We start from the raw sequence: 24,414 nt of genomic DNA on the forward strand, positions 1-24,414 counted from the left end.
ATTTAAACTCATTAGTAGTTAATTATCTTTGATGTTAAATATTTTTAATTATTTCATATTTTAAAGGGGTCTTATGACGTTGCTAAAAAGAACATTATTTTGTGTATTTGGTGTAATGAAATGTTTTTATGTGGTTTAAGGTTTAAAAAACACACAATTTTCCACATACTGTACATTATTGTTGCTCCTCTATGCCCTGCCTTTCAATAAGAGACATAATTTACGTTATATTAAGCCATACATGTCTTAATACCCAGGGATCCCTTTAATATAATTTAAACAGATGAATTATAAAAAAATTTACCCCACTCACAGTTGACATGAAGGGCAAATGTATCTATATAGACCAAAATATTTTTTTGTACCAGGCTGTAAACTTGTTTTTTTCTGCTGTAAAGTTGGGCATTTTAACACGGGAGTCTATGGGATTGACTCCCTTTTGGAGCCAGGCTCCAGCGGCCAGTCGATGAATTGCAGTTTTAGTCACTTCCGTGTTGGTTTCAAGAGAGGGAGCGGAAGGTTGCTGCTTGGTTAAAACGAGGTGTTTCAGGAGGTATATATATATATATATTAGTGCTGTCAAAATTAACGCGTTAACGCATTCGATTAATTTGAAATATTTAACGCGTTAAAAAAAAATAACGCAATTAACGCGGTTGCAGTTTTTTTTATTTCCAGTTGTGGCCTATGTGTGTTCAACGTGCAAAGAAATAAGGTTAAGACCAAGGAAGGACTTTTAGACGGAAAGTTTCAGTATAAAACTCTGCCGGATTACTCTTCAGTCTGCCACAAGAAACATTACTCTTCATTTAGTCTGCCACAAGAAACAGCAACATTAAAATCATGAACTCAAATGTCATTGTTTAAAAAAAAAAAAAAAAAACAATGACTGTAACACTGCGTAAATCAGACCTTTCTGTAACGCTAACGTTAATAAGCTTAAACGAAAATAACGAAATAATTGTGTAGCGGAGTATTTTTTGTACACAGTGCCGCAAACTGTCAATCACTCCTGTACGCGTGCATCACTGTCCTCCTCAGCTGCAGCAACTTGCACTCTCTCTCTTCATCAAGCTTTAAAACAAAAAGGGGACAAAAAGATCATATTGTCTTTGTGCATAGGCTATAGATTAATTAGATAAATGAATATCTAAATTTGTGCCTTGCCGTCTATGGTATTTTTTTAGAACTTAGAAAAAAGATGCTGCAGCCAATGAGCAGCCAGCGGGGGCTGCAGGACGACTCAACCTCCGCAGACAGTTTTTAATGTTTATCAGACAATAAATACTCAAGATTTTGCTTTAGTATAACTCACAACAAGTTTCACACACCTTCTCCGGCCACGTTGAGTTGTTGACACTTAACAGTGGGAAAAGCGACACATGCGCTATTCACTTGTATAACTTAAGGGTGAATGGGTAATGTAGTTTCTGCTCTGGGTGGGATGAATTAGGAAGCTTGCATTGTGAAGGGCGCTCTGAAAATCGGCAGTGCAGGTAAAAGATTAAAACCTCTATTAAAACAGATGTCCAAATGAGCGTACCGGTACGCTACAAGCACGTTCTGGGCGCACGGAGAGGTGGCGGTACGTTCAAGAGCTATATTTGGAAGTGGCGGTACTGAGTACTGGTGCGTACCGGCCCACTTAAAGCACTGGCAATGACTATACTTTGGAATTTTTTTGCAGTCCACTTAGAATTCAACATGGAAATCATTATTGTTTTTTATTGGCATTGATTGTTTTGAAATTCAAATGGTACTTACATGCCTGTGTTTTTATTTCTGTAATAAATATGGCTTTCAAGCCAACAGTTAATTTGGAGGATATTGATGGTTTATTGCAGGTATGTTGTTTACATGAGAAAATCTGTGTTACAAGTTAAACAAAAATTCCAATAAACAATCATATTTTGAATTTAAATAGTTTCTTTGTCTTGAGTTTACATTAATTATTTACATTTTACATTTACATATCCAAAAAGTTTCAGTCTTTTAATTGCGATTAATCGCGATTAATTTTAAAAAATTGTGCGATTAATTCGTTAATTTTTTTTAATCGATTGACAGCACTAATATATATATATATATATATATATATATATATATATATATATATATATATATATATATATATATATATATATATATATATATGTATATTTACAATTATTTGTTTTAAGTTACATTTTAATGATTACAATAAAAACAAGCTTTTCATCAAATTGCAACCTCTACTTTGGGAAGCCCTGATTTAAGTGCAGTACCTTTCCAGTTAATTTCCTCTTGGAAGGAGAAGGGGATGCAACATTTGCATCTTTGGACTGCTTTTGAAGTAAGGAACGCAGCTGATTGACTGAAAAAAAAAAAACATAAATAAATAAACAACCAAAAAAATAATTTGCACAAATAAGGCTACTCATCCAGAAGATGTCTGCATGTACTACATTTTAATACGCAACAATTATCAGGATGCAACTCAATCCTACATGATTAAGATTTGTCAGAATAACATGCTTCCTGCATGATCTGTACCTGCTTCGCTCTGTTGAACTGGTATAGGAGGGTTTAGCAGCAGAGGGCTGAGCTTCTCCTGCTGCTGCTTTGCTTCTGAACACTCAGAATCAGAGCTGTGGCTGGCCAACATGCTGGAGAGGTGCTGGATACTGCGGTTAGCTCGCTCTGAAACATGTACATCATACAAATACATTGATTTTAATACATAACATTAATATTACATGCCCTGCCTTGAGTATTGTATAGTTTATCACACATGTACGTTACTGTTAACAAGTTTAAATATTTACTAAGTGTGTTGATTTCTGTGATTTAGCAGAATGTTTCATAAAAAAACATGATCTTGTTGCAAGTGTTTACAGTGAGCAATACTCTATAATAGGGTTAACTTTAAGTTTTAATAAACTCTTTAATACTTTAGGTTTCTGTAATATTATTGTCATGACAGTAACACTGGGCTGAATCATCTTTTCGATGTTTAAAAACATCACCTCTCAGAGTCTTCTGCAATGCTCCTAATTCCTCCTCCTCGTCAGAGTCCAAGGACGGTTTCATTATTGCTTCAAACACGTAACTTAAACAAAAAGGTTTGTAAATATAGCGCAAAATTTCTCTGGCTCACTGTTTCTGATAGTGTTGTAGCGCCTTATCAATGAACGACGTCCAAAAAGACGTCAACGGTTGCATGGCAGAAGTACACTTCCGTAAACCGCGCAAAGGCAACCGGAAATTGTAGTTTTTACAGTATCAAATTGCTAGGGCAGAGTGAGTTAAAAAACTACAAGAGGGGCATTCCGATATTCGTTGTTGGACTAAACGTTTACTGTTTAAAAACACAGATTATTGTAAACATAGTATTTGTGCCCTATTTTCATTCTAAAATGTCAATAAAAGAAAAATCTATAAAATTTGTGAAGTACCAGTCATGTACGAGGACACGCCCACCGGACTGTGCTGGAAGTGCAAACGCTGTCCTACTTGCCTGATTTCAGGCTGCCGTATGTCGCCGCTATTTGCTGCTGAGCAACTGAGGCAAATAGGAGACGTGGGGATACACACTGGGCTGGGCTACGAAAACCGTTTAGCTGCTGCATTGAAGCCAGATATAAAAGTGACAGCAAAAAGAAGCGCAAGGGTGAGTGTACATTCGTTTAAAGAATATTTTTTATATTTAGTGCACGTAACAATAAGCCATTTATAATAACGCTCGCGTATTAATGCATTTGCTCGTGTTAAACGTATTTTCCTATAAGGATGTGGTGTAATGATCTGATCGGCTCGTGTGGTCAGGATAACAAATGTAACAGCAGGACACAGCCAGTTCGATCATATTGAATGAATGCACACTAGCAAGAACACGCCTGTATTCACGTGTGGTTTTCCTATTAACGCTGTACGTCCTAACGCTAGCGATACTTCAACGATATTCGAATTAAATCTTGGTTTATTTATTAAATGTAAGAGTGTGTTTGACTATATGCACAAAGAGGACATTAAGCTGTGGTCACTGGTCTGCCCGAACGCATGATATCTTGCCCAGTATCGTAAAATTTGCTCTCAATCGCAGCGAATCATTAAAAACAACAATAATTCATAAGTCGGATGTGTAGGAGATGTGCTTGATTTGCCGGCTTCTGGTGCACACTATGAAGGGCACTGCGCAGAATCCTTTGTTTTGACAAAGGCTCTTGTTTTGTCCTGCTACACATGGCCTACATGTATTTTGATTGCAGTGTTCATTACACTTTTCAACAATGCTAAATGTGTATACTTTGTTATTAAATGTTTGTTAGCTAAAAAAAAAAGTGTAGTGTCAAAATTGCAGATCTCCTTGACAGTTAATTGTCCTGTGTAATACGGTTTTTTATTCAATTGATTTTTTTTAGTTGAAAAGGGGGGTTCTCACTGATCTATATATATATATATATATATATATATATATATATATATATATATATATTACAGATCAGTGGGGGTTCTGTATTATCTATTACTTCTTCAGAGTTTATTTTAAGCCGTTATTTGAATATGAACCTAAAACAGCATATAGAGTCTATGCCTCAAAACCTAGTAAGTTCAGCTGCCTACCTATACAGCATTTTTGGGTATCATGTTGAGATAAAGTGTCTATAAATGTGAGCATGTCGGCAATTTGAACTCCTCTGGAGAGCAGGTTAAACTAATGGCTGTTTTCTTTGCAGTCTCCAGCTCTTTCTGCAGGACCGAAGTTGAATGGCTTCAGTTTGACCCTGATTTTTTTTTCTTTTTTTATATCACAATAAATGATTAATTTATTTGGCACATGTTCGTTTTTCTAAACTGCTGTAAGTTATAGATTTTTTTTTTTTTTATAATTCAGACACCCATACTTAATTTCGATATCAAAAAATTTAGTCTCAAACAATGACATCCTAAATTATGCAAAAAACAGAGTTTATTTTTACCCTTGTCATCCTTTTTGGGTGTAACTGTTATTGCTTTGCTCGTTTCTTGTAGTGTATTTTGATTGACTAATCTGTACTTTTCTCTCAGTATTTCAATCTAGGTTATGAATCGGCTGTTTGTTCATACATGTTGTGTCCAGACCCTTTTTAATGCGTCTTTTTGGGTTCCAAAATGCAAAATTATCACTGAATTGTCACAGTATATGGCAGGTCTTTGCCTTTTTTTTTTTTGTTGTTGTTTTTTTTAAATGGCCTTTTCATTATTTCTTCTCTCATTATTTCATCTCAACAAAGAGAAAACAGATAATTGAATGGAATGAATGTAATACTATTCTGGTATCTTTTATGGCTTATGAGACATCATGTGTTGTCTGGTCCCGAGTTTAAATCTTCTAGAAGAGAAAATGCAAAAACTATTCTAGACCCAGACCAAAACATACCCTAAACTGAGTCTGGGGCTCTCACAAGAAAATGTCTCTTTTGTGAACTCTGGGCCCCAAATCATCAATTATTCATAAGTTAGCATCACTTCCTCAGTTGGATCATGTTGACTGACCAATCCAGTTAGCTTCCTGTTGTTAAACGGAAGTACCAAGTGAATGTGGATTCACAAAGAAGCCACAAAGAGTCACATGCACACAGGTCATTAGTTACAAAACAAGTCTGAGTATTACTATACAAGCAAAAATTTGCCAGCATAAGCCCTAGGAAAATATGCATGTGTATTGACGAAGCTTAATAATATATATGTTTTTTTTTTCTTGGCTCTTCTCCTGTCAGCATTGTATTGCAAATGCATATAAATGGCAGTCTGTGTTTGATGATCAAACCATTGGGTTATTTCAGGCCAGTCTGGATTCTGTATGCCCACTGGCTAGCTTAATCCTGCTCTTTAGTTCTGACCTATATTTGTGATCCATTATTTGTCTCCCGTTTATATCTGGTCTGCTGATTGTAACTGGTAGTCGAAGTGCATGCAATAGATGCCTAAAGGTGTATGATGGCAGTCAGAGTAAACGCTTATTGATGACTTGCTGAACCACACACGGTTCTCTCCATTCATGTTTATAACAAAGATTTTCATTTTTATTTTTAAAGATTTCAAACATTTGAACTTGGTTTTATTAAAGAACCCTGAAACATTAAATAAATAAAAAATTAAGCATCACAACTGATTTCAGCATTGACAAGAAATGTTTCTTGAGCAGCAAATCAGCATATTATGTGACACTGGACTGAAAATGTAGCCTTGCTATCGTAATAATTTAATATTTTAATAAAAAAATTAAAATAAATATTTATAATTATATATTAAATTAATATTTTAAATTATATGAAATTATGATTATTATTTTTTTTAACAAAATTAAAAAAATTAGTTAAGACTTATTAAATATCTTACTGACCTCAAAGTTGTCAGTGGTACGGTTTAATTCAAATGATTAATAGCTCATTTTTGTTTGGAAATGATGTTATATCTGAACATGTAGCAGAAATTCCCTTTGGTCAGAAACATTTACTGGCTATTGAATTTGCATAAGTAGGTCTGTTGGGTCAAGTATGTCATTATGCATGTTTATTAGCACCCAACAGACACATTTTGTTGTGTCTGATAAGGTCTAGTAGGCACAAGTGTATCAGGTTTGGATGAATGATGGATCTTTCTTCCTGCTGCCACTGCTGATGTAAATGAGATGTCTGCTTCTCATGGCCATATGGTGCTTTACAGCATCCCAAAATTTGCTCTCTCAGCGTGTTTTATTGCATTGGTCTCCTTTTATGTGCAGAGATAAGGGCGTAGATATGAAATAAAGTAAATTTATTTACATTTCATGATTTATTCTTAAAGAGACTGAACTCTTCTCATCGTCTGTATGATTTATATGTAATAGTTTATAGTTTGTGGATTTGTAAGAACAATATAGTAGCATGTAAATAATGCCATTGTGGAGTATCCCGATAGTACAACACCTATACTTTTTTTTATATGTTTATTTTTTAGTTTTAGTATATTAAGCAGTGTTATTTTGATTACTGAGTTGACAGTATGCTGCTTTAGCTGTCCAGTTGAGATTTCATTCACATGTACTGTTGTTCTGCTATATATTACCTATTTCATTCCAGTGCAGTTATTCAACTTGAATTATCTGAATGAAAGTCTAGCCATTGTTCATTCATGTCAAGCCCACTCACTGTATTCTTCTCAAGCACTGCGATGGTCTGTGGATCGATTTCTTTCCCAGCATTAACATAAATATGCGCTATACTTTCTGGTGACTAGTTGAAGTGTAGTCAGATGCCTTTGTTTGAGACAGAAGGCTCAGATGCCCTCAGGCTTGTTGTTGCAGAATCTGTTTCTGGAATTAAGAATCCATTTTTTGATAATGCAAACAAAGTGCTTTGTGAAAGAAACAGAATAATGGATGTAATTTCTACCGATGAGTTAGATAAAAGCAATGAACTGAGACTAAATATTTAACAGTTAGTGATGCGTCAGTGATTTTACCTTTCTTAGGAGATACTGATGATAGCAGTGAGGACATTGACTTTATTACACACCCACCAGTGTTCATTGGCCTCACAACATCATGTTACCTTCAGTGACCTTCACCTGGCATTCATAGACCTGAAGACTTCGCCGTATTAACGACGTATTTTCTCAAAGTGCACCAACGTATATGTTACACTGCATCTGCTGTACCTAATCCATGTCTTTCATGATGTTAATTTAAAAGGGATAGATCACAGCAAAATTCAAATTTGGTGCCATGATTTACTCACCCTCACGTAGTTCCAAATCTGTATTACTTTCTTTATATCGTGGAACAATGGTACAAAATATGAATATGCACACATCTATCTTGATAAAAGTGAAAAGTGGGGATGTGTGCTGTCAGGCTCCAAAAATTCCATAAATCTTTTCCAGTCAACTTTTGCCTTATATTTCAAGTTTTATAAAGCCATTATTTCGTTTTTTGAACAGTATTAAGTAAAATGTACTTATATTTAGCTATATGCTGTTAAACCTGCTACGGCACATCTGTATTTATTACAGTAAAGATTTTTAGCTAATAAAGTCTTTAATTTCAGAAGTCAGATATTTGAAATTGCATGACGTTTAATAAATAGAAATTTGAAATTGACTGTCCCTTTAGGAGTGTTTGTTTCCTGGCTGGAGATGGATCAGGCTAGTACTCCTGGGTCATGATGTGAGGTCATGTGGGTTAGGGAGGACACTTACAGGGTTGTGTCATCATCTGGCTGGAGATCTCATTAGATGAGTGTAGACTTCATGCAGAAAGTCAAGCAAGAGCTTCACGTATGAGAAACACCAGGACCATTCTGAAATGAACAGGTTTCACTATTATGCGTAGTACAGAAAAACATCCCAATCTGACCCAGTTAAGTTGTTCCAGTTGTTCCTATTGGAACATAGCTTCAAGATTGAAGCTGATCAAAAATGGGGTTTTCCCCTTTTACTGCTTAACTATTCCAGAGTGAATCAGTTCCTTATTCCTCCCAGAGATGAGTAAGATGACAGAGATTCAGAAATGAGTTGGGGGAAGCAGGAAGAAGTGTTTGCCACACTTCCTGTCCCTTGCAAAAACACTGTCAACCCAAAACCATCAGACAGAGGCAGGGGATGCACTCACAGCCAACATAGTGAAATCACCCTTTCACCGACTAAAAACAGCATATTTTACTCTGTTTAGAAGAAGAGGGAGAGCTTTGGGGGCCATAAAACTGCTTTAGTAGAAAATGATGTGTCTATTCATGATATCTTAAGCATGGTTGTGCTTCTCAGAAGGTAAAGCTCTCTCCAAAAGTAAAGTCGGAGGATTTGCCGTCTCGCTTTAAGCTTTTAAATAAAGTCTTGAAGTATTTCATCATTTCTCAAGATTGGCTTGAAGATTGAGGTCTGTCAGAAACGCATGTGTTCATTAGAAGGTACTGACGACCAACATTCTCCAGCTTCCAAAGCTCTTTCACGTCTTCTTAAAAGAGAGGTTTACATCGCACCACATCAGGGCGCCTCTGCCACGTGGTGCTTATTCCTGAATTCTGTGGGTAGCTGACGGGTAAAAAGGTTTTCCTGTGGTTGCTCGACTAAAGCCTGTGTTCCAGAAAAGAGAAAACCCAGCTGCTAGTATTCAGCTTTTCCTTGCAAGCTGCTCCCAAGATATCATCTATCTAGGTTGAGAAAGACTTCTCTGAATTTATTGTCAGACACATTGTCCCAAACCTACAGCCAATATCATACCTCTGTTGGCAAATAAAAGATTTCACGGGAAGACATTTTAGAACTTGAAGTATGTAGTACTTGTTGTTATTATTATACAATATTAAATACTACCCAAAGAAGCCCTAGACAGTTCTTTTTGCTAGTATTATTATTATTATTTAGATTTCCTTAGAAAGTGTGTTAAATTATGTAAATTAATGGTATCATATTGCCATTCAAAATAAATAAATGCATTTCATGCTTCTTTGTTTCTGAATCTACTTTACATCCATAAGTGGACCTTTAGAATTTGTAAGTAGAGCTTGGCTATATTGTATTTCATATTGAGTGCATATTGTGTTCCAGCTCCTCAAGGCAAGCAGCATAATCATAGTGCACTCTTTTAGCAAATATGGGGCCAATATATCAAAACGGCACCCATTATTGGTCAAGATATTCTCATGGCAATGTGCTAATAAAAAGGGTTTTCACGATATCCAATGTGAAGTAGCCCTAGCTGCTTGTGAGTGCAAGTCATGAGGGTCTTCATCAGAAAGAGTCATGCTCTCTACAATAACTACAGTTGTTATTGTAGGTCAGATGTATTTATTTTTTTTTTTATCCATCTGTATCCGTTTGAGGTTGCACATTGCTGTAAATAATTTACAGCCTACACACAGCCAACAACATTAATTTTTTTATCATATACCATTGAAATTCCATGTTTTTGGACACATACCTTGTGCCTTGGAGTAAAAAAATAAGAGTTTGAGGAGTTGCACTGGGTCACCTAGAAGAGGGATGCAGTTTGTATGTCAGGAGGATACATTAAATTCCTCTTCCCAGACCATTTGCAGCTGTAGCTCAGAGCAGCTGAATGTGACCTCCTTTTCATAAAAAGGGAAAAAAAATCCCACAGCCCAGTAGGTTGTGCAGCCAAGTTGCCTACATCACTTCCTGCAGCATCTGGCAATGATCATAGGCTGAGAGGGAGGAGGGAAGTGTCCCAGGCCTCTGTAGTCAGCATGCAGCAGATTTCAGCGCAGTCTAACGGATCTCCCTCTCGGTTTCTCTCCACCCACATTCCACCGTCGGTTCAAATTTAAACATCTTCGTGGGATGAACATGATCTCTTTATAAAAGTCAACTTTTCATTTATTTATTTTATTAAAACATATGTGTTGTAAAAGTTGAATAAAAGTTAATGTTGAGTGAGAAATGGAATGTCACTGAAAGAAAGTTTTTCAGAAATGTCTCTGTGTCTTTATCTGTTCATCAGGATGACGTAGGGACTGAGGCTGGAGGAGAGTGCAGAGATGAGCCTCACGTCCTGGTTCCTCGTGAGCAGCGGGGGTACACGGCACCGGCTGCCCCGTGAGATGATCTTTGTGGGTCGTGATGATTGTGAGCTTATGCTACAGGTCAGGAAGGCTGTCTCCCAGTTTCAAAACTGAAAAATCTTCTACGTTTGATTAGATATAAAGCAGAAATAATAAAGTATAAGTATAAAAATTTGATGAAAAACTTAAACCAAAAAAAACTTGAAGTGATGCCATGATGTTTATCTTCTTACCCCCAGGGCATCCAAGATGTGGTTGACTTTGTTTCTTAAGTAGAACACAAACCAGGATTTTTAACTGAAACCGTTGCAGTCTATCACTCTTGTAATGTAAGTGGATGGGAATCATGGCTTAAACATAAAATAAAAATAAAAAAACATACACAAACAAAATCAAATTAAACCTTGTGGCTCGTGACGATACATTGATGTGTAAAGACACAAAACGATTGGTCTGTGCAAGATCCTGAGCAGTATTTGTAGTTTTTTACCTCTGAATCACGCAATGTCCGAACTGTTAGAACTGAGTGCGTTATCAACAGCAGGCATGAAAGGAGTCTTCTTCTTCTTCTTCTTCTTGCTTTACAGCAGATTGCATACTTATAAGTGCATTACTGCCAACTGGACCATTGACACTCTATCTACAATCTCAATTAAGAGTGTCAATGGTCCATTTGAGAGATAGTTGGCATTAATGCACTTATAAGTATGTGATCCGCCATAAAGCAAGAAGAAGAAGAAGATGCCTCACACAGTCAGGAGGATGCGCTCGGGAGAGTTCTATCTGTTCAGACATTGCGTGAATCAGAGGTAAAAAAAAAAAAAAAAAACACAATGATACTGTTCAGTTTCTTGCACAGATCAATCGTTTTGTGTCTTTACACATCAGTGTATCGTCACGAGCCGAAGGGTTTAATTTGGTTTAGTTTGCATGTTTTTTTTGTATATTTTAGTCGTGATTCCCATCCACTTACATTACAAGAGTGATAGACTGCAATGGTTTGAGTTAAAAATCTTGGTTTGTCTTCTACTGAAGAAACAGTCACCTACATCTCGGATGCCTTGGGGGTAAGCTGATAAACATCACATTTTCATTTTTGGGTGAACTATCCCTTAGAGTACAAAGATTACTAAAACTGAAATAAAAATAAATTATAGATAAACAGAAATATAAAAAAAACCTAATAAAAATTATTAAATGAAAATTGAAAGTAACAATAAAAGCTCATTTGAAATATTAATATATATTACAATACCACCCTGACGCTTTTATTAACATGTTGTTAAATAAAAAGTATTAGGTCAAGTGTGTATTTTTGTACTATTAGAATCACTCAGTGAAATGGCTAAAGGATAACTGTTTTCAAACTTAAAATATTTATCATGATTTGCACAAAAATATTAAGCAGCACCAGTGTTTTCAACATTGATAAAACTAATAAATGTTTCTTGAGCAGCAAATTAGCGTATTAGAATGATTTCTGAAGGATCATGTGACACTGAAGACTGGAGTGATGGTGCTGAAAATTCAGCTTTGCATCACAGGAATAAATTATAATTAAAGACAGTTATTTTAAATTCTAAACATATTCAACATTTCTGATTTTAGTATATTTTTTATTTTAAAAAAAATTAATTCAGCCTGAAGCATAAAATACTTCTTTTAAAAACTTTAAAAAAAAATGATCAACCCCAAACTTAATGCTAGTTTTCTGTAATGATGATAGGAAGGATGGAGAAAGATTAATCCATGCCCAGGAGGAAAGTTGAGTTTCAGCTAAGTGGCATGACTGTTACTATCTACCACAGCATCAACACACACACGTGTTAGTCATGCAACTTTATTAATAGAAAGTGGGACGAACAGCTTGAACTACAAGAGCAGAGACTGTAATGCCAAACATTACAGGGGAGAGAGTGCCAGTCACGTCATTAGAGAGCTGAGCAACTCAGTCCAACCCCAAAACAAACTTGACATATCACAACACAAACGCAGATGTAATATCAGCCGTTTGAGGGAAAGCAGTGTACTGTGTATCTCATAGAATCATTAGCAACAGACTAGCAACCACATAACAACAAACCTCTCACAACACCCAAGTCAAATGGCCTTCTGAAGTCTGACGGAACTCTTAGGTCAGAAGTCTTTAATTGCAATGAATTCTTTGCATCTCAAAGCAATAAATGCCTTTTCTCTAATCCAAGTTACCGGTACTTCTATGATCATAGAGCCTTTAAAATGGTGAGTATATGGAACTCTAGAGAACAAATTAACTTTGGAGTTTCAAGTGTTCCAACACTAGTGTCTGGCAGACATAAACATAAGCTTTGTTTAGTTAGGAAACCCCCGTTTCCCTCTTGACCCTTCCATGTTGGGGTCAAGGATAAATCAAGCTCATTCTGGTCATGTGATTGCGTTACAATATGTTTCATGGTCACATGGTTTGTCTCAAAATAAACTGGTAATGTATTAGAACTGAACTGAGGATAAATTCACTTTTAAAATCGAGCCACTTTGCTCATATACATTCATTTTAGGTGCTTTATCATCAGCACATGCGTGTGTTATTCTAAAAAAATGCTACATTTGCATTAATTTGCTCATTTTAATGTTGATTTATGTCATTACAATATCTGCAAACAATGTCTTTTGGAGGTTGGCCTTTTCTCTGCCATCATCAGATGAAGATACTGTAGCTGAAAATTGATTTGAACATTTAGCATTAAATATTTACCATTGTTTGTTGAATTTGCATGAGCAAAATCCAGTAATTCCAACAGGAATCCACACAGTCAGGAATTCTGCATGAGGGCAAAAGATTTCCCTATAATAAATGATCTTTAATTTGGCCACTCAGATTCACCGCGTTGTCCAACAGAAAGCTGTTTGGTTTTATAGTTACTTCTGTTTGAGCTGTGCTTCGTACATCTATGCTTTTGACGGTAGACAATGGACTTTTTTGTTCACAAAATTTCACTAATGTGATTTTTCAACTTGAGCTCCCAGCCAATCTTCAGTACTTGCATGAGAGGCTGTTTCTTATCAGATGTCTGTCAGTTTTGGTATGTTGCACTTGTAAGATATGTCACCTTCAAATTCTGTCATTGCTACGAGGTAAAATACTTCTGTGACTGCATATAAACCATCATCCAAAAGTAACAAATCCATGATGTGATAATGCTCTGCAAAAACTCTTTCTGGTTCATAACTCTTGCTGTCATCTGTGTGTGATTGCAGTCTCGCAGTGTAGACAAGCAGCACGCTGTCATCAACTATGAGTCCAGTAGTGATCAACATAAAGTGAAGGATCTGGGAAGCCTGAATGGGGTGAGTAAGAGGGAAGATAATGGAGTGGTACATTTCATACCTTTCATTTCTGTTTAATATATATTCAGACTCCTATTGAATCTTGATGCAGATTTGTGTGCCCCTTACTCAAATGCAACTTCCCTTTCTTTAACTATGTGGTAGATCTAAACCTTAGTAATGTATTACGGTGCAGTCTGCTTTTCCTGAGTCCGTGCTCTGTTTGTGTTAAATTATATCCTTTTGTTTGTGGTCTGTAGAAACTCTATGACTAAATGAGAACTCATGGGGCCACTCACACAAATTACAACCTCTTCCTGTTGAGTAATGCTTAAGAATTCCTCTTCCTGTCCTGCTTTGGCAGGAAATTGCTATTATAGCATGTGAAGCATACACCTTTTATTTTTTTTAGCAGTTTCAGTACCGTTTACACTTCTCATGTTGACCAGGAATCAGTTTTCAACAAAACCCCCTTACAACAAGTCCAGACATTGTATGAAACTACCATACTCTTCTAGTTAAAGTTGGCACATGTTGAAAACTTAACTGAATAAAGGGAAATAACTTGCAGTCAGCCTGCACAAATTTCCCAGCTGTGACCCCTCATTCCAGCAAAATATCTTAGGCTGTCTGGATGTTGCAGGAAGGACAGAGGAGGATATAGATTCAGCTTTTCAAGGGAAATTTTAAACTTGAATGCTTTAGAAAGTGCTTTGTCAGTATGATTTGCTCCCCTTCTTTGTTGGGCTTTGCAGGAAGTGGCTGATATTTGAGACCGAGCTGACCTCAAAGCACAATATTATCACCCTGAATGTTTTCAGACTTTGTGAGGCGACTCACTGTTGTAGGGATCTGTAAACCATTTGTGCAATGAACTTTTGAAGTTGAACTCATTAAATACGCAGATGTCTTGCTGCCTTAATGAATGGAGTGTAGTGTGTGTATGGTGCTCCTCAGCTATAGCTACAATCTAATGGAGATTTTGATCAGCTCAAGGAGATTTATTTATTAATTATTTCTTCTTTTAAGGGGAATGAGCATTTTTGATATGTCCTGTCAAACCTTTTGCTCAATAGGAAATATGTCAAAAAGTAAAAAGGTTTCTTCAATTTATAGGGTCTCTGAAAATTCTATATGTAAAATTGTATATTACAAAACCATTCCACAAAAAACTTGCGTCCAGATTTACTAAACAGGGCAAATTAGCGTGAAAGCACAAAACCAAAACCGCACTGATGGGCGTAAAAAATTATGCGGGTGATTTACTGAAATAAAAGAAAACAGACGCAACATCTCATTTACATATTGACAGACACAATATACCAAGTGCAAATTAGCGTAGTCGCTAATAAGCAAAGCTGATGCTCATCATGTGCAGGTGATCTGCTTACGACACACTAAAATAGTTTTAGATGTGTTTTTTAGGGGGGTGGTTAGTTTGACGCACGCAAATATTAGTAAATCGCGTATGTGATTCATTTTAATAATCTCCTCCCCTTCATTTTCCATCTGAAAGGGAAACTAATACAAACGCTTATTCAATGAGATCAGGTGCAAAAAAAAAAAAACCTCAAACCTTCCCAGTGCTAATTTTTCACTGCATGTCTTTAGTGAATCCTGACAGTACTATTTTAATGCCATAATACTGGACCGGTATAAATTGAGCCCAGAAATGTGAATTGAATTTGACTTTTTTTATTTATTTTTTCTCTCAGACATTTGTGAATGATGTCAGAATCCAGGAACAGATGTACATCACTTTAAAGATTGATGACAAACTGCGGTTTGGATATGATATCCTTCAGTGCACTCAATAACATTTTCTTCTTAAAGATTTAGTGTTATTTTAGTATTTCAAAGTCTTTATTTGTATCTGTATGTGATTGAATTTGTTTATACATTCATAATTTGAAAGGTTTATGTGTATGTGCATGACAAAGAAAAGAAGTAGAGCTCGAGTTATATGGTTCTACAGTATCTATATTTTCAGCTCTGTGTGTGAATGTGTATGGATATTTAGTATGTTTTGGCTATTCATGAACCTGTCTTTCTTAACCCGACTCACATACCAACTTGTTCACTGTGGTGCGAGGAGAGCTGCATGTGCCAGAGGAGGCTCTGAAGGTAAAACAACCACTACATCTAATATCAGTTAATATACTTAACAATATTCTGATATCAGTATATGAGAATTGCACATGCTGATCTTAGGTAGTTTTTTTTATCTTCTGAAGTAATGTCTGATGACAGATTTCTGGTGATTACGGTGTTCTTCTCTCTCAATTCTGTCAGCATGAGAAGTTCACCAGCCAACTTCAGCTGGGCAAGAAGCCCACCTGTGCAGAGCCCTCAAAACCCCCCAAGTCTTCCCCAGATAAAGCCAAAGTAAGCAAATCCGCAGAGCCCATTGCTGAACCAGCAGCCAAACCTGCAGATACAAACAAAGGAGATGACAAGATGCCAGGTAAACATCACCTTGATGATGCTAGGGTATAAGTTATGGATAATTGTATTTGATTTTGAAGTTTTCAAACCACGTTATAGGTAATGTAAAACAATGTGTCATCTTTGAATAATGTGAGCAGTACTGGACTAGACTCTGCTGTGCCCCATCTGATGAATCCATTGCCCATTTTCAGCAGAGCAAGGTGACATAAATGATCATGGTCTATTTTTATTGAGGCATTGACTAGTGACAGGTATAAGTGACCTTCTGTCATCTCATCTGATGTAAAGCAACCATTAACACTCCTCACACTGTAACAATGTGTTACACAAACAGTTGTGAAAGAGAAAAAAAGCCCTCTGGCTAAAGTGGCATCTGATTTTTTTTCTGTAATGGAAAAAGGAAAATACTTGTCACAAAATGGAAAGCTAAGGATGGCATTGTCAACTCGTAATGACTAGTACAGTTCCATTGCTTTCACATTTATTGGAAATTCTATGAACAATGAATGATACCTCACATCAGAGAAGTGTTCTGTTCATTTTAATAACATAAACCAATACTGAAAGCATCATTTCTAGGTTTAGAATATGAAAGAATATAATTGGGATGGGCTCTTTTGATTTAGACACCTAGCAACATGCTAAAAACCAATAAAAACCTGTTTTCAAGCCATTGTAAAATACTCTTTAAACATACATGTGACCTCTTTACAATCTGCTAAACATTGCTGAAGAACTACATTGCTTCGGTGGAATAATTAGTGTTTGTTATCAATGAATGATTACATTTTTGTTGCTGTGTGTTTGTTTTATCAAACCTGGCCAGGTATATGGTGTAATATGTAATGCCTTGCCTAACGACGCCCCTTATTAGGTGTTCTAAAATCACTGTAAACCACAGCTTCATGGGGCTTACTGCTTTATTTGAGACTTGAAGGCATCGAAACACATGCATTTATGTGTTACTCTATGTATTTAGAACCATGGTTCAGCCCTGTCGTGAAGTGCTGGGTATTTAATAATAGAGAAGGGAACAGCCCTACGCCCATGCCTCTGTTTTCCAGCCATCAGCGTGTCAAGGGCGGGTAGTGTTTAACATTCATGCTTATCTCACTGCCACCTGGTTATTTCATCCTGCTAATTGTCAGGCTTGTCCAGTAATCCCCTGGCCCCCGGCTGGTAAATCTGTATGATGCAGCTGAAGAAAACATGAAGAAACTACTGATTTCTGTAGTGAATCAAATCCACTGCAGCAATGGGATCTCTGAATCAGTTTTATGAACATCAGTATTCCCCTACAATTTACTTGAATTTGGATTCTACAAATGGAAAAGATTTCAAAAAAAGAAACCGGCTTAGCTGGCATTCAGTGTGCCCTGTTAGTTTGTATTTTTTGTGAAATTAAAGTTTAGCTGCAATCCTGCGACACGTACCTATTTTCTTTCAATATAAACGGAATTTTGATTGATATACACACTGGCCTTTCATAACAGGCATGGTTATTAAACTACAGAAGTTAAAAAAGTCTTTTTTAAATTTGTTTCTATTTCTATAACAGGTGATATAGCTGCGGTGCACAGGGGAACCCCGTTGTATGGACAGCCCTCCTGGTGGGGCGATGGGGATGCAGATGATGAGAACTCCTTTAAACAAGAGAACAAAACATCTGGAAAGAAGCAGGAGAACAGTGGGGCAGGTAAGATATCCCAGGATCCTTTTAAACACTGCTTACACGAAGTTCTAAAATTGTAAAAAAAAAAGTTACACTTAGGCTTAGTTAGAAGGAGATTCTCTTACTACCACATTTTGAGCAGATCTACACCAAACTGAGTAAAGTTGTGAAGAGAATAAAGAGTTTGAATTGCTTGCTGTTTAATCCAGAAAAAAAAAACGGTGTGAAACATTTGTTTCTGATTGAAGCTGGCGTGTTTTGATCTAGTGGTCTGGAATCCCATTAACTTGCTCCGTATAGGAGTAATGGGATTGTAGATTACAGAGGCTTTACCACAGCAGGACATCACACATTTGCTACAGACACTAAACCAGACAAGTGTACTCAAAATAGTCTTTTGATGCAGAAATAACATTTATTTTATTTAGATTTTTGTCATCTACCCACTGTAGCTTGATTACATCTGCACATGTAAACGTACTGAATAAATACTGCATTCCTAGATTATGTACAGGTACTCTATATGTTTATAATGACAGTGATTAGACCAAAATAGCAATAAACATGAGTTATTTTGGTTTCTTTTTTAATTATGTGGGCCACTTTTATCGTTTGACCCCAGAATACATCATCAAAGCCCAGAGATCTTACTCGTGTCCTTGAGCCCTCTAAATTTAATTCACTCAAAACAGCACCATCTCTGTTCAGAAATGCAAAATCTGCTCCCAGAAGAAGCCTTGTTTCATTCCGAGGGAATGTTGGGTAAATATATCTCAAAGGGGTAGTGCTGGCTCACTGAGTGGCATTGTTTAACAAAACCTTACAGTGTTAAACAGACAAAGCGTACAGGCTCAGAAGACGGCGAAGTTGGCAGAAGCTTGAAATGAATCAGCATTATTTGTTTAATGCTTGCTAAACCTCAGTGCTGCCACAGAGAGAGAAAATCATTCATGCAACAGTCCACCACATCAAAGTGCCAACACCTCCCAGAGCTATTTTAGGCAGCAGTCAAGGCTGGTTTTCCGAAGGCAGAGACTTACAGGCCAGCGTAGGAGAAAAAAAAAGAGGAAGAGAATGTAAAGGGAACCGTCTCCCTTAACAAGTGAATAGGTTGATTTGTAGACAGGCCCAGCCCCCTCCATCCCCACTGTCACAGAGGCGTGTTTGCTTTCTCTTCTGTGACACCAGTGCCGCTCATCACAGAGGCAGCCGCACATGCTAGATTTGTAAGTATTTTCAGTATTAAAAATCAGTATCGTTTATCTTATGTTAACTTGTTAGTAAAGAAGCAAATTTACATACAAGATTGTGTGCCTCAACTTACTGCAATGTATTGTCCAAGTTCTGCTAAACAGATGTGATATCAACAAAAAAGGAGTAAAGTGGAATTCTAGAAATAGTTAGTTGTGTTTTCTGTTGTATTTTGTTGCTAAAGGTTAATAGAATCGTTGTTGCATGTCTTATAAGTATCTCTTAATGTAGTTACTTAAAAGAGGAAGTGCGAAAGGTTTTTTTTTTAAATAGGAAGTCTCAGCTGCGCTCTGATAGGCTGTGCCGTGCAGAGGATTAACTAGACATCACTTTCAGTACATTAGATTTAGTGAAGTAATTGTGGAAAATTAAGTAGAACTTAGTCTGATTCAAATGCAGTCCTAATGATGTCATGATGACATCATATTGGGAAAGTGTCACTGTTTCTGTAAAATGCATGTGCACCTGTTGCTAACAATAGAGTAGAATAGCAATTTTAATTATAATATTTATAGTTATTTTTAAAAGCTTAATTTTATATGTATGTTTGTACTGTATATATATAGCACCTCTCGATCCTGTCCAATTCTGGGAATCACAATCCATTTCAGATTCCAATAAAACATTCTGGATCTACATTTTTTCTTTCTTATTAATATATACATATTTATATTTATATAAATTCTATATTATTATATACATTATATATATAAATTTCATATTAATTTTTATCTCTGGCAGTCCTAGGGTTGAGAGCCTCTGTATATTAGACATAGTGTGATTTCTGCTTATTCAAACTTATAGAATGAAAATTGGTAATTTGGCAGAGCATTAGTCAAACAGTTCATCATTTCCAAAATTTAGCCCCATGCCTAGGGTTTCAGAGCATGTGTCCTCAGCCTATTAAGTTGTTAAGGTGCCATTAGCCGTCCCATTAATTCTTGTTATGTGACAGAAATTAGACTGAGGCTTTGTCCAGAAAAAGATTCAAGTCCAGCCTTGATTTATAGCAAGCTGATCTGACAATTTGAGGCCATGACCCTTAAACTTGTAGAAGGTGATCCTTATTTTTTCTTCTTTTTTTTGTGGCCCCACAGAGAGCAAAGAGACCAAGCGAGGTGATAAATCAAAAGAAAATGGTCTGGGCCCTGTAGGCGCTGAGCCCAGCTACTTTGAGCTTCCCAGCAAGGAGGGACAAATGGCACAGAACAGCATCCATGAAATCCCAACAAAGGACACTGAGGGCACTGGGGCTGCAAAATCAGCCACAGCCAACGCCTCCGCACAGGCCAACACCTCATTCACCATTGAGTTTGACGATACTTCCCCAGGGAAGGTCACCATTAAAGATCATGTGTCTCGTCTACGACCAAAAAAATCTCCTCATGTTGGCGGTAAAGACCTTAGCACCTTGCAGGCAGCCATCATGGCCTCTGAAAGCAAGGTGGCTGACTGGCTTGCCCAGAATGACCCTCCTCTAGTGAGGCGTGAGTCCACAGAAGAGGAAAGTAAGAGCATCAAGAGTGATGTGCCTGTTCACCTCAAGAGGCTTAAAGGTACGCCATTACACGTACATATATTCATTTTGCAGGTGCTTTTATGAAAGCAGCTTATTAAATGAGAATAATATAAGGAGAAGCAACAAACTCAATGTAGAATGCAATATGTGTAGTGCTACAATAGCAAATGTTATAGCAAATTCAGCTAGAGCTGAAGTGTAAGTGCAAAAAAGTTATTCCTTGTTTAAAGGAACACTGCTCCTAAAAATGTCAAACCCATATTTCTATGTGGAACACGAAAGTATTTGCCATCCCTGCAAGCTTGTTAAAAAAATTCTTCCAAAATGTTTATTTTTGTATTCTTCAGAAAATATAATGGCGAGAGGTTCAGACCAACATTAGTGTGGGTAAACAATGAACATTTTTGTGTGGAGGAACTTTTTTAAATAAGCGTAGTCATAGCAGTTAGTCATGTGATTTTAGAAATAATATTTTTTTGATGATTGCATTGTTCAAATCAGAGATGGGCACTCGAGTTAGTGACTCGGACTCGAGTCGTACTTGAGTTGCATTTTTATACACTTCAGACTTGACCTGAAATAAATCCAGACTTGACACGATTCTAGGAAAAGGACTCATGAATAATATAAAAGCAACTCGATTCTTAATTTTTATATAACTGATATTCAAAAGGCGGACCTCATCCTTATCCCTATCATCCATCCCGCCCGCGAGCCGTAACAACGGCACAATTTTGTGAGCAGCGCGTCAGGACAGCAGAGCGGATCACAAAACAAGCGCTTGGGGCCGTTTAAGGGAAATATCTTTCAGCGCTATATCCTCCAGTGTTGTTTATCTAAAGCCAAACGTGCTTTATTCAAGCCCTTTCAGCTCTGTGCGCTTTCTCTTTCTCCCGACGTGTGTCGGTGCAGATGACGCGGTTATCTTATCAACACCAGAAACACGGAGAGCAGCAAAATTATAGATTACTTTCACTAAAACACAGCAGAAAAAAACAATGCTGCAAGTATAGTTCTTTTTCTTAATATCTATTTATCTATCAATAACCTGATCAAAGCAGATGTGGCAAGACGTTTCTGATCTACATTTAGCATTATTAATCTGTAGGCTAAGAACATTTCAAAAGAATCTTGTAATTATAATTGAGTAATTGTTGTAAGATGGCTAGGATAGAACTTAAACTGCTGGTTATCTTTCGTCTCTGCTCAAGATGAGAACGTTTTGATTATTGTAGACATTTTTAGTAGATAATGCTTTTAAGTAAAATATTAAGGAGGAAAAGCCTGAACTGAAACTGGAATTTTTTTTTTTTTTTGACACATGACCTCACATGCAACTACAAATCATGTACGTTTTTTCTTTTGTTTTTGTCTGGACCTCTGCTTGGAAGAGAAAACTGTATTGAACATGGTAATGGATTAAAACATATAAGTAACCTACAGGAAATAAGTTACCACAGGAAATTCCCATGTGAATTTGATCTCTCAAAGCCACAAGGGAGTTTTTAATGGTCAGTTCAAATGAAGTTGGTCTTGCGTGTTAAAATCATTTAAAATGATGCCTAGGGAGTACACTAATGTTTTACCCTTTCAGATTGATTATATGCATTTAGAAGAGAGGAGCAAATGACAAAAGCATTACTTATTGTAGGAGCCTTAAAGGGCAATTGAAGGAGAATGCCATTGACTTTTCTGTCAGCTCAAAGCTTCAGTGTCTCTATTCTTCACCTCCACCATCCTTGCAGTTATTCAAATGTAAATGAGCAGTGCTGTGGAGTATAAAGACCTTTTCCCACCAAGGATGATAACTACTAAGATAAAGATATAGTTCTAAAATCGTTCTCAGTATTAAAGAATAGCAGAGTCCATACCACAGATATAAAACGATAAAGGCACATAGAAATGATATCGGTTGAATTTCCAGCCGATGAACGATACTAACACTGATGCCCAATCAGAGTCCATCCTGCTATAACAAGCTTGAGAATTTAAAGAGACAGACGCGTGTATAAATAAACAGACAATATTGTCCGCTGGTGTGGACGCTAATATTGTTATCTTTATACTGTAGTTATCATCTGGGGTGTGAACGGGGATTAACAGTAATTTATTTCTTGAACATTTAACACAATTAAATGGACAGAATCATAGACTAACCAAAGATGCCCATCACATCATGAGACATGACCTTTACAACACTCTTTCATTCCACGTAAGATTTTTCTGAATTTCTCACAGCCGTTAAAGGGATTCAATAATGATGACATCGATTTTTACTGAACTCTGCAACCAGCCAGTAGACGGGTTGTATAGCGTCAGCTGAATTTCCCTTTCCAGAGGATTAGCTGCCACCTAGCACTTTTAAAACCTTTTTTCCTTGCACCCACTGACAGAGCTTATAGCAAAGAATGCAGTTAACGCTCCATTTTCTCCTTACGCTCTTCTTAAGAAGCCATTTCTCTAACCGTAGCAGAACTGCCCTGATTTCTGTGCTTTTGATTTAGTCTATGTATTGGTTTAGCTAGACTTTGAGCTCTATTTTGTACAAAACCTGATTTCTTAAACAAAAACCTTCTCCTTCTGTGGATCACCTGGGATGCGTCCCTCTGGTAGGACTATTCATTGTAAAAACTGCCGCATGCCTGCTTTGGGAAAGGAAAGCCCACTCTGCTCGCCCTCGCGTGATTCTGTAATGAAATGTGTGCTAATTTATGAGGAGCGGGTGCTTTGCAGCCAAAGAGCGCTGACAGCAAATCCACGTGTGAGCTCTAAGCAGGGCTGATAATTGGTGAAGGCTGGTAGACTATGCGGTCTATCCAGTCTCAGGCGTGGTTCTTTTTTAGTGCTTGTGTTTGCGGTTGTCTTTTGGAAGCTGCATTGGTGCTGTTTGTTTTGTTGGGCGAGATCTAAGAACTGGTGAGTTGGATTGTTGTTTCGATTGTCCACTGGTGAGTTGATTTCTGTTTTGATCATTTGAGGGCTTGTTTCTCGACTGAGGTGGAAAACTATAGTGTATTTGGAGAGCTTGAAAGAGAAACTGAGACCTAAAAAGTGGTCTGATTGGTTTTTATAGTCTTTCTTTCAGTATTTTTGCGTTAAATTTTAGTTGTTTTTTTCTTTTTCATTTTTGAAATGGTTATATTTTATTATATAATTTATTTTATCTGCAGGAGTTCAGGGCCGCGGAAAATCGTGCTATAAAGCGATTTAGAAATTGCGAACGTTCAAATCGTGACTTTTATTATGATTTCGATTAATCGCACAGCCCTACTAAACATTTCTATTATTGTGGTGTAATTAATTTCAGATTTGCATGCCCTTAAACGTCACTTACAAAAAGCTATTGTTGTGTTGGATATTGATCAGATGACCCTTTTGGTCTTATTAATTACACAGTCTGAAGTCAGAACTGATAAGTTAATTAAATCAGACCATCCTGTTTTGTTGAAACTCTGAAAAATTTGTATTTTGTCTTGTTCTATTTCAATATAAAATGTAATTTTATTCCAGTGATGGCTAAGCTGAATTTTCAGCAGTCATTACTTCAGACTTCAGTGTCATGTGATCCTCCAGAATATGTGCTTTATAAGTACTAATAATGAACAGCCAGTATGATCATTATAGGCATGCTAATAAGCAACAAGTTAATAGTGAGAACTGGTCCCTAAACTATACTAGGCCAATAGGGCCAATACCCT

At 36.8% G+C, this 24,414-nt stretch overlaps 2 protein-coding genes across 13 annotated transcripts in view; one reads left to right on the top strand and one right to left on the bottom strand.

The window, feature by feature from the left end:
• Window positions 1–3,212, bottom strand: part of LOC127969869 (serologically defined colon cancer antigen 8 homolog) — a 47,192-nt gene extending 43,980 nt beyond the window's left edge. For 2 of the 3 annotated variants that reach the window (XM_052571995.1, XM_052571996.1), the window contains exons 1-3: window positions 3,006–3,211; window positions 2,533–2,679; window positions 2,265–2,353 (exon numbers count right to left, since the gene is read on the bottom strand). In XM_052571995.1, the coding sequence (XP_052427955.1) occupies window positions 2,265–2,353; window positions 2,533–2,679; window positions 3,006–3,069 (300 nt within the window). In that variant the 5' untranslated portion in view covers window positions 3,070–3,211. Of the gene's footprint in view, window positions 1–2,264; window positions 2,354–2,532; window positions 2,680–3,005 lie in introns of all 3 variants that reach the window. The other variant, XM_052571997.1, reaches the window with a different exon arrangement.
• A 275-nt stretch (window positions 3,213–3,487) lies between these two features.
• Window positions 3,488–24,414, top strand: part of LOC127970285 (centrosomal protein of 170 kDa) — a 36,535-nt gene continuing 15,608 nt past the window's right edge. For 8 of the 10 annotated variants that reach the window (XM_052572749.1, XM_052572750.1, XM_052572751.1 and 5 more), the window contains exons 1-8: window positions 3,488–3,649; window positions 10,460–10,601; window positions 13,758–13,847; window positions 15,542–15,620; window positions 15,892–15,950; window positions 16,119–16,290; window positions 17,833–17,970; window positions 20,295–20,753. In XM_052572749.1, coding sequence (XP_052428709.1) covers window positions 10,497–10,601; window positions 13,758–13,847; window positions 15,542–15,620; window positions 15,892–15,950; window positions 16,119–16,290; window positions 17,833–17,970; window positions 20,295–20,753 — 1,102 coding nt within the window. In that variant the 5' untranslated portion in view covers window positions 3,488–3,649; window positions 10,460–10,496. Of the gene's footprint in view, window positions 3,650–10,459; window positions 10,602–13,757; window positions 13,848–15,541; window positions 15,621–15,891; window positions 15,951–16,118; window positions 16,291–17,832; window positions 17,971–19,063; window positions 19,173–20,294; window positions 20,754–24,414 lie in introns of those variants that run through there. The other 2 variants (XM_052572757.1, XM_052572758.1) reach the window with 2 other exon arrangements.

The sequence above is a fragment of the Carassius gibelio genome, chromosome B13 (assembly GCF_023724105.1).
Source record: "Carassius gibelio isolate Cgi1373 ecotype wild population from Czech Republic chromosome B13, carGib1.2-hapl.c, whole genome shotgun sequence".
In the NCBI taxonomy this organism is placed as follows: Eukaryota; Metazoa; Chordata; class Actinopteri; order Cypriniformes; family Cyprinidae; genus Carassius; species Carassius gibelio.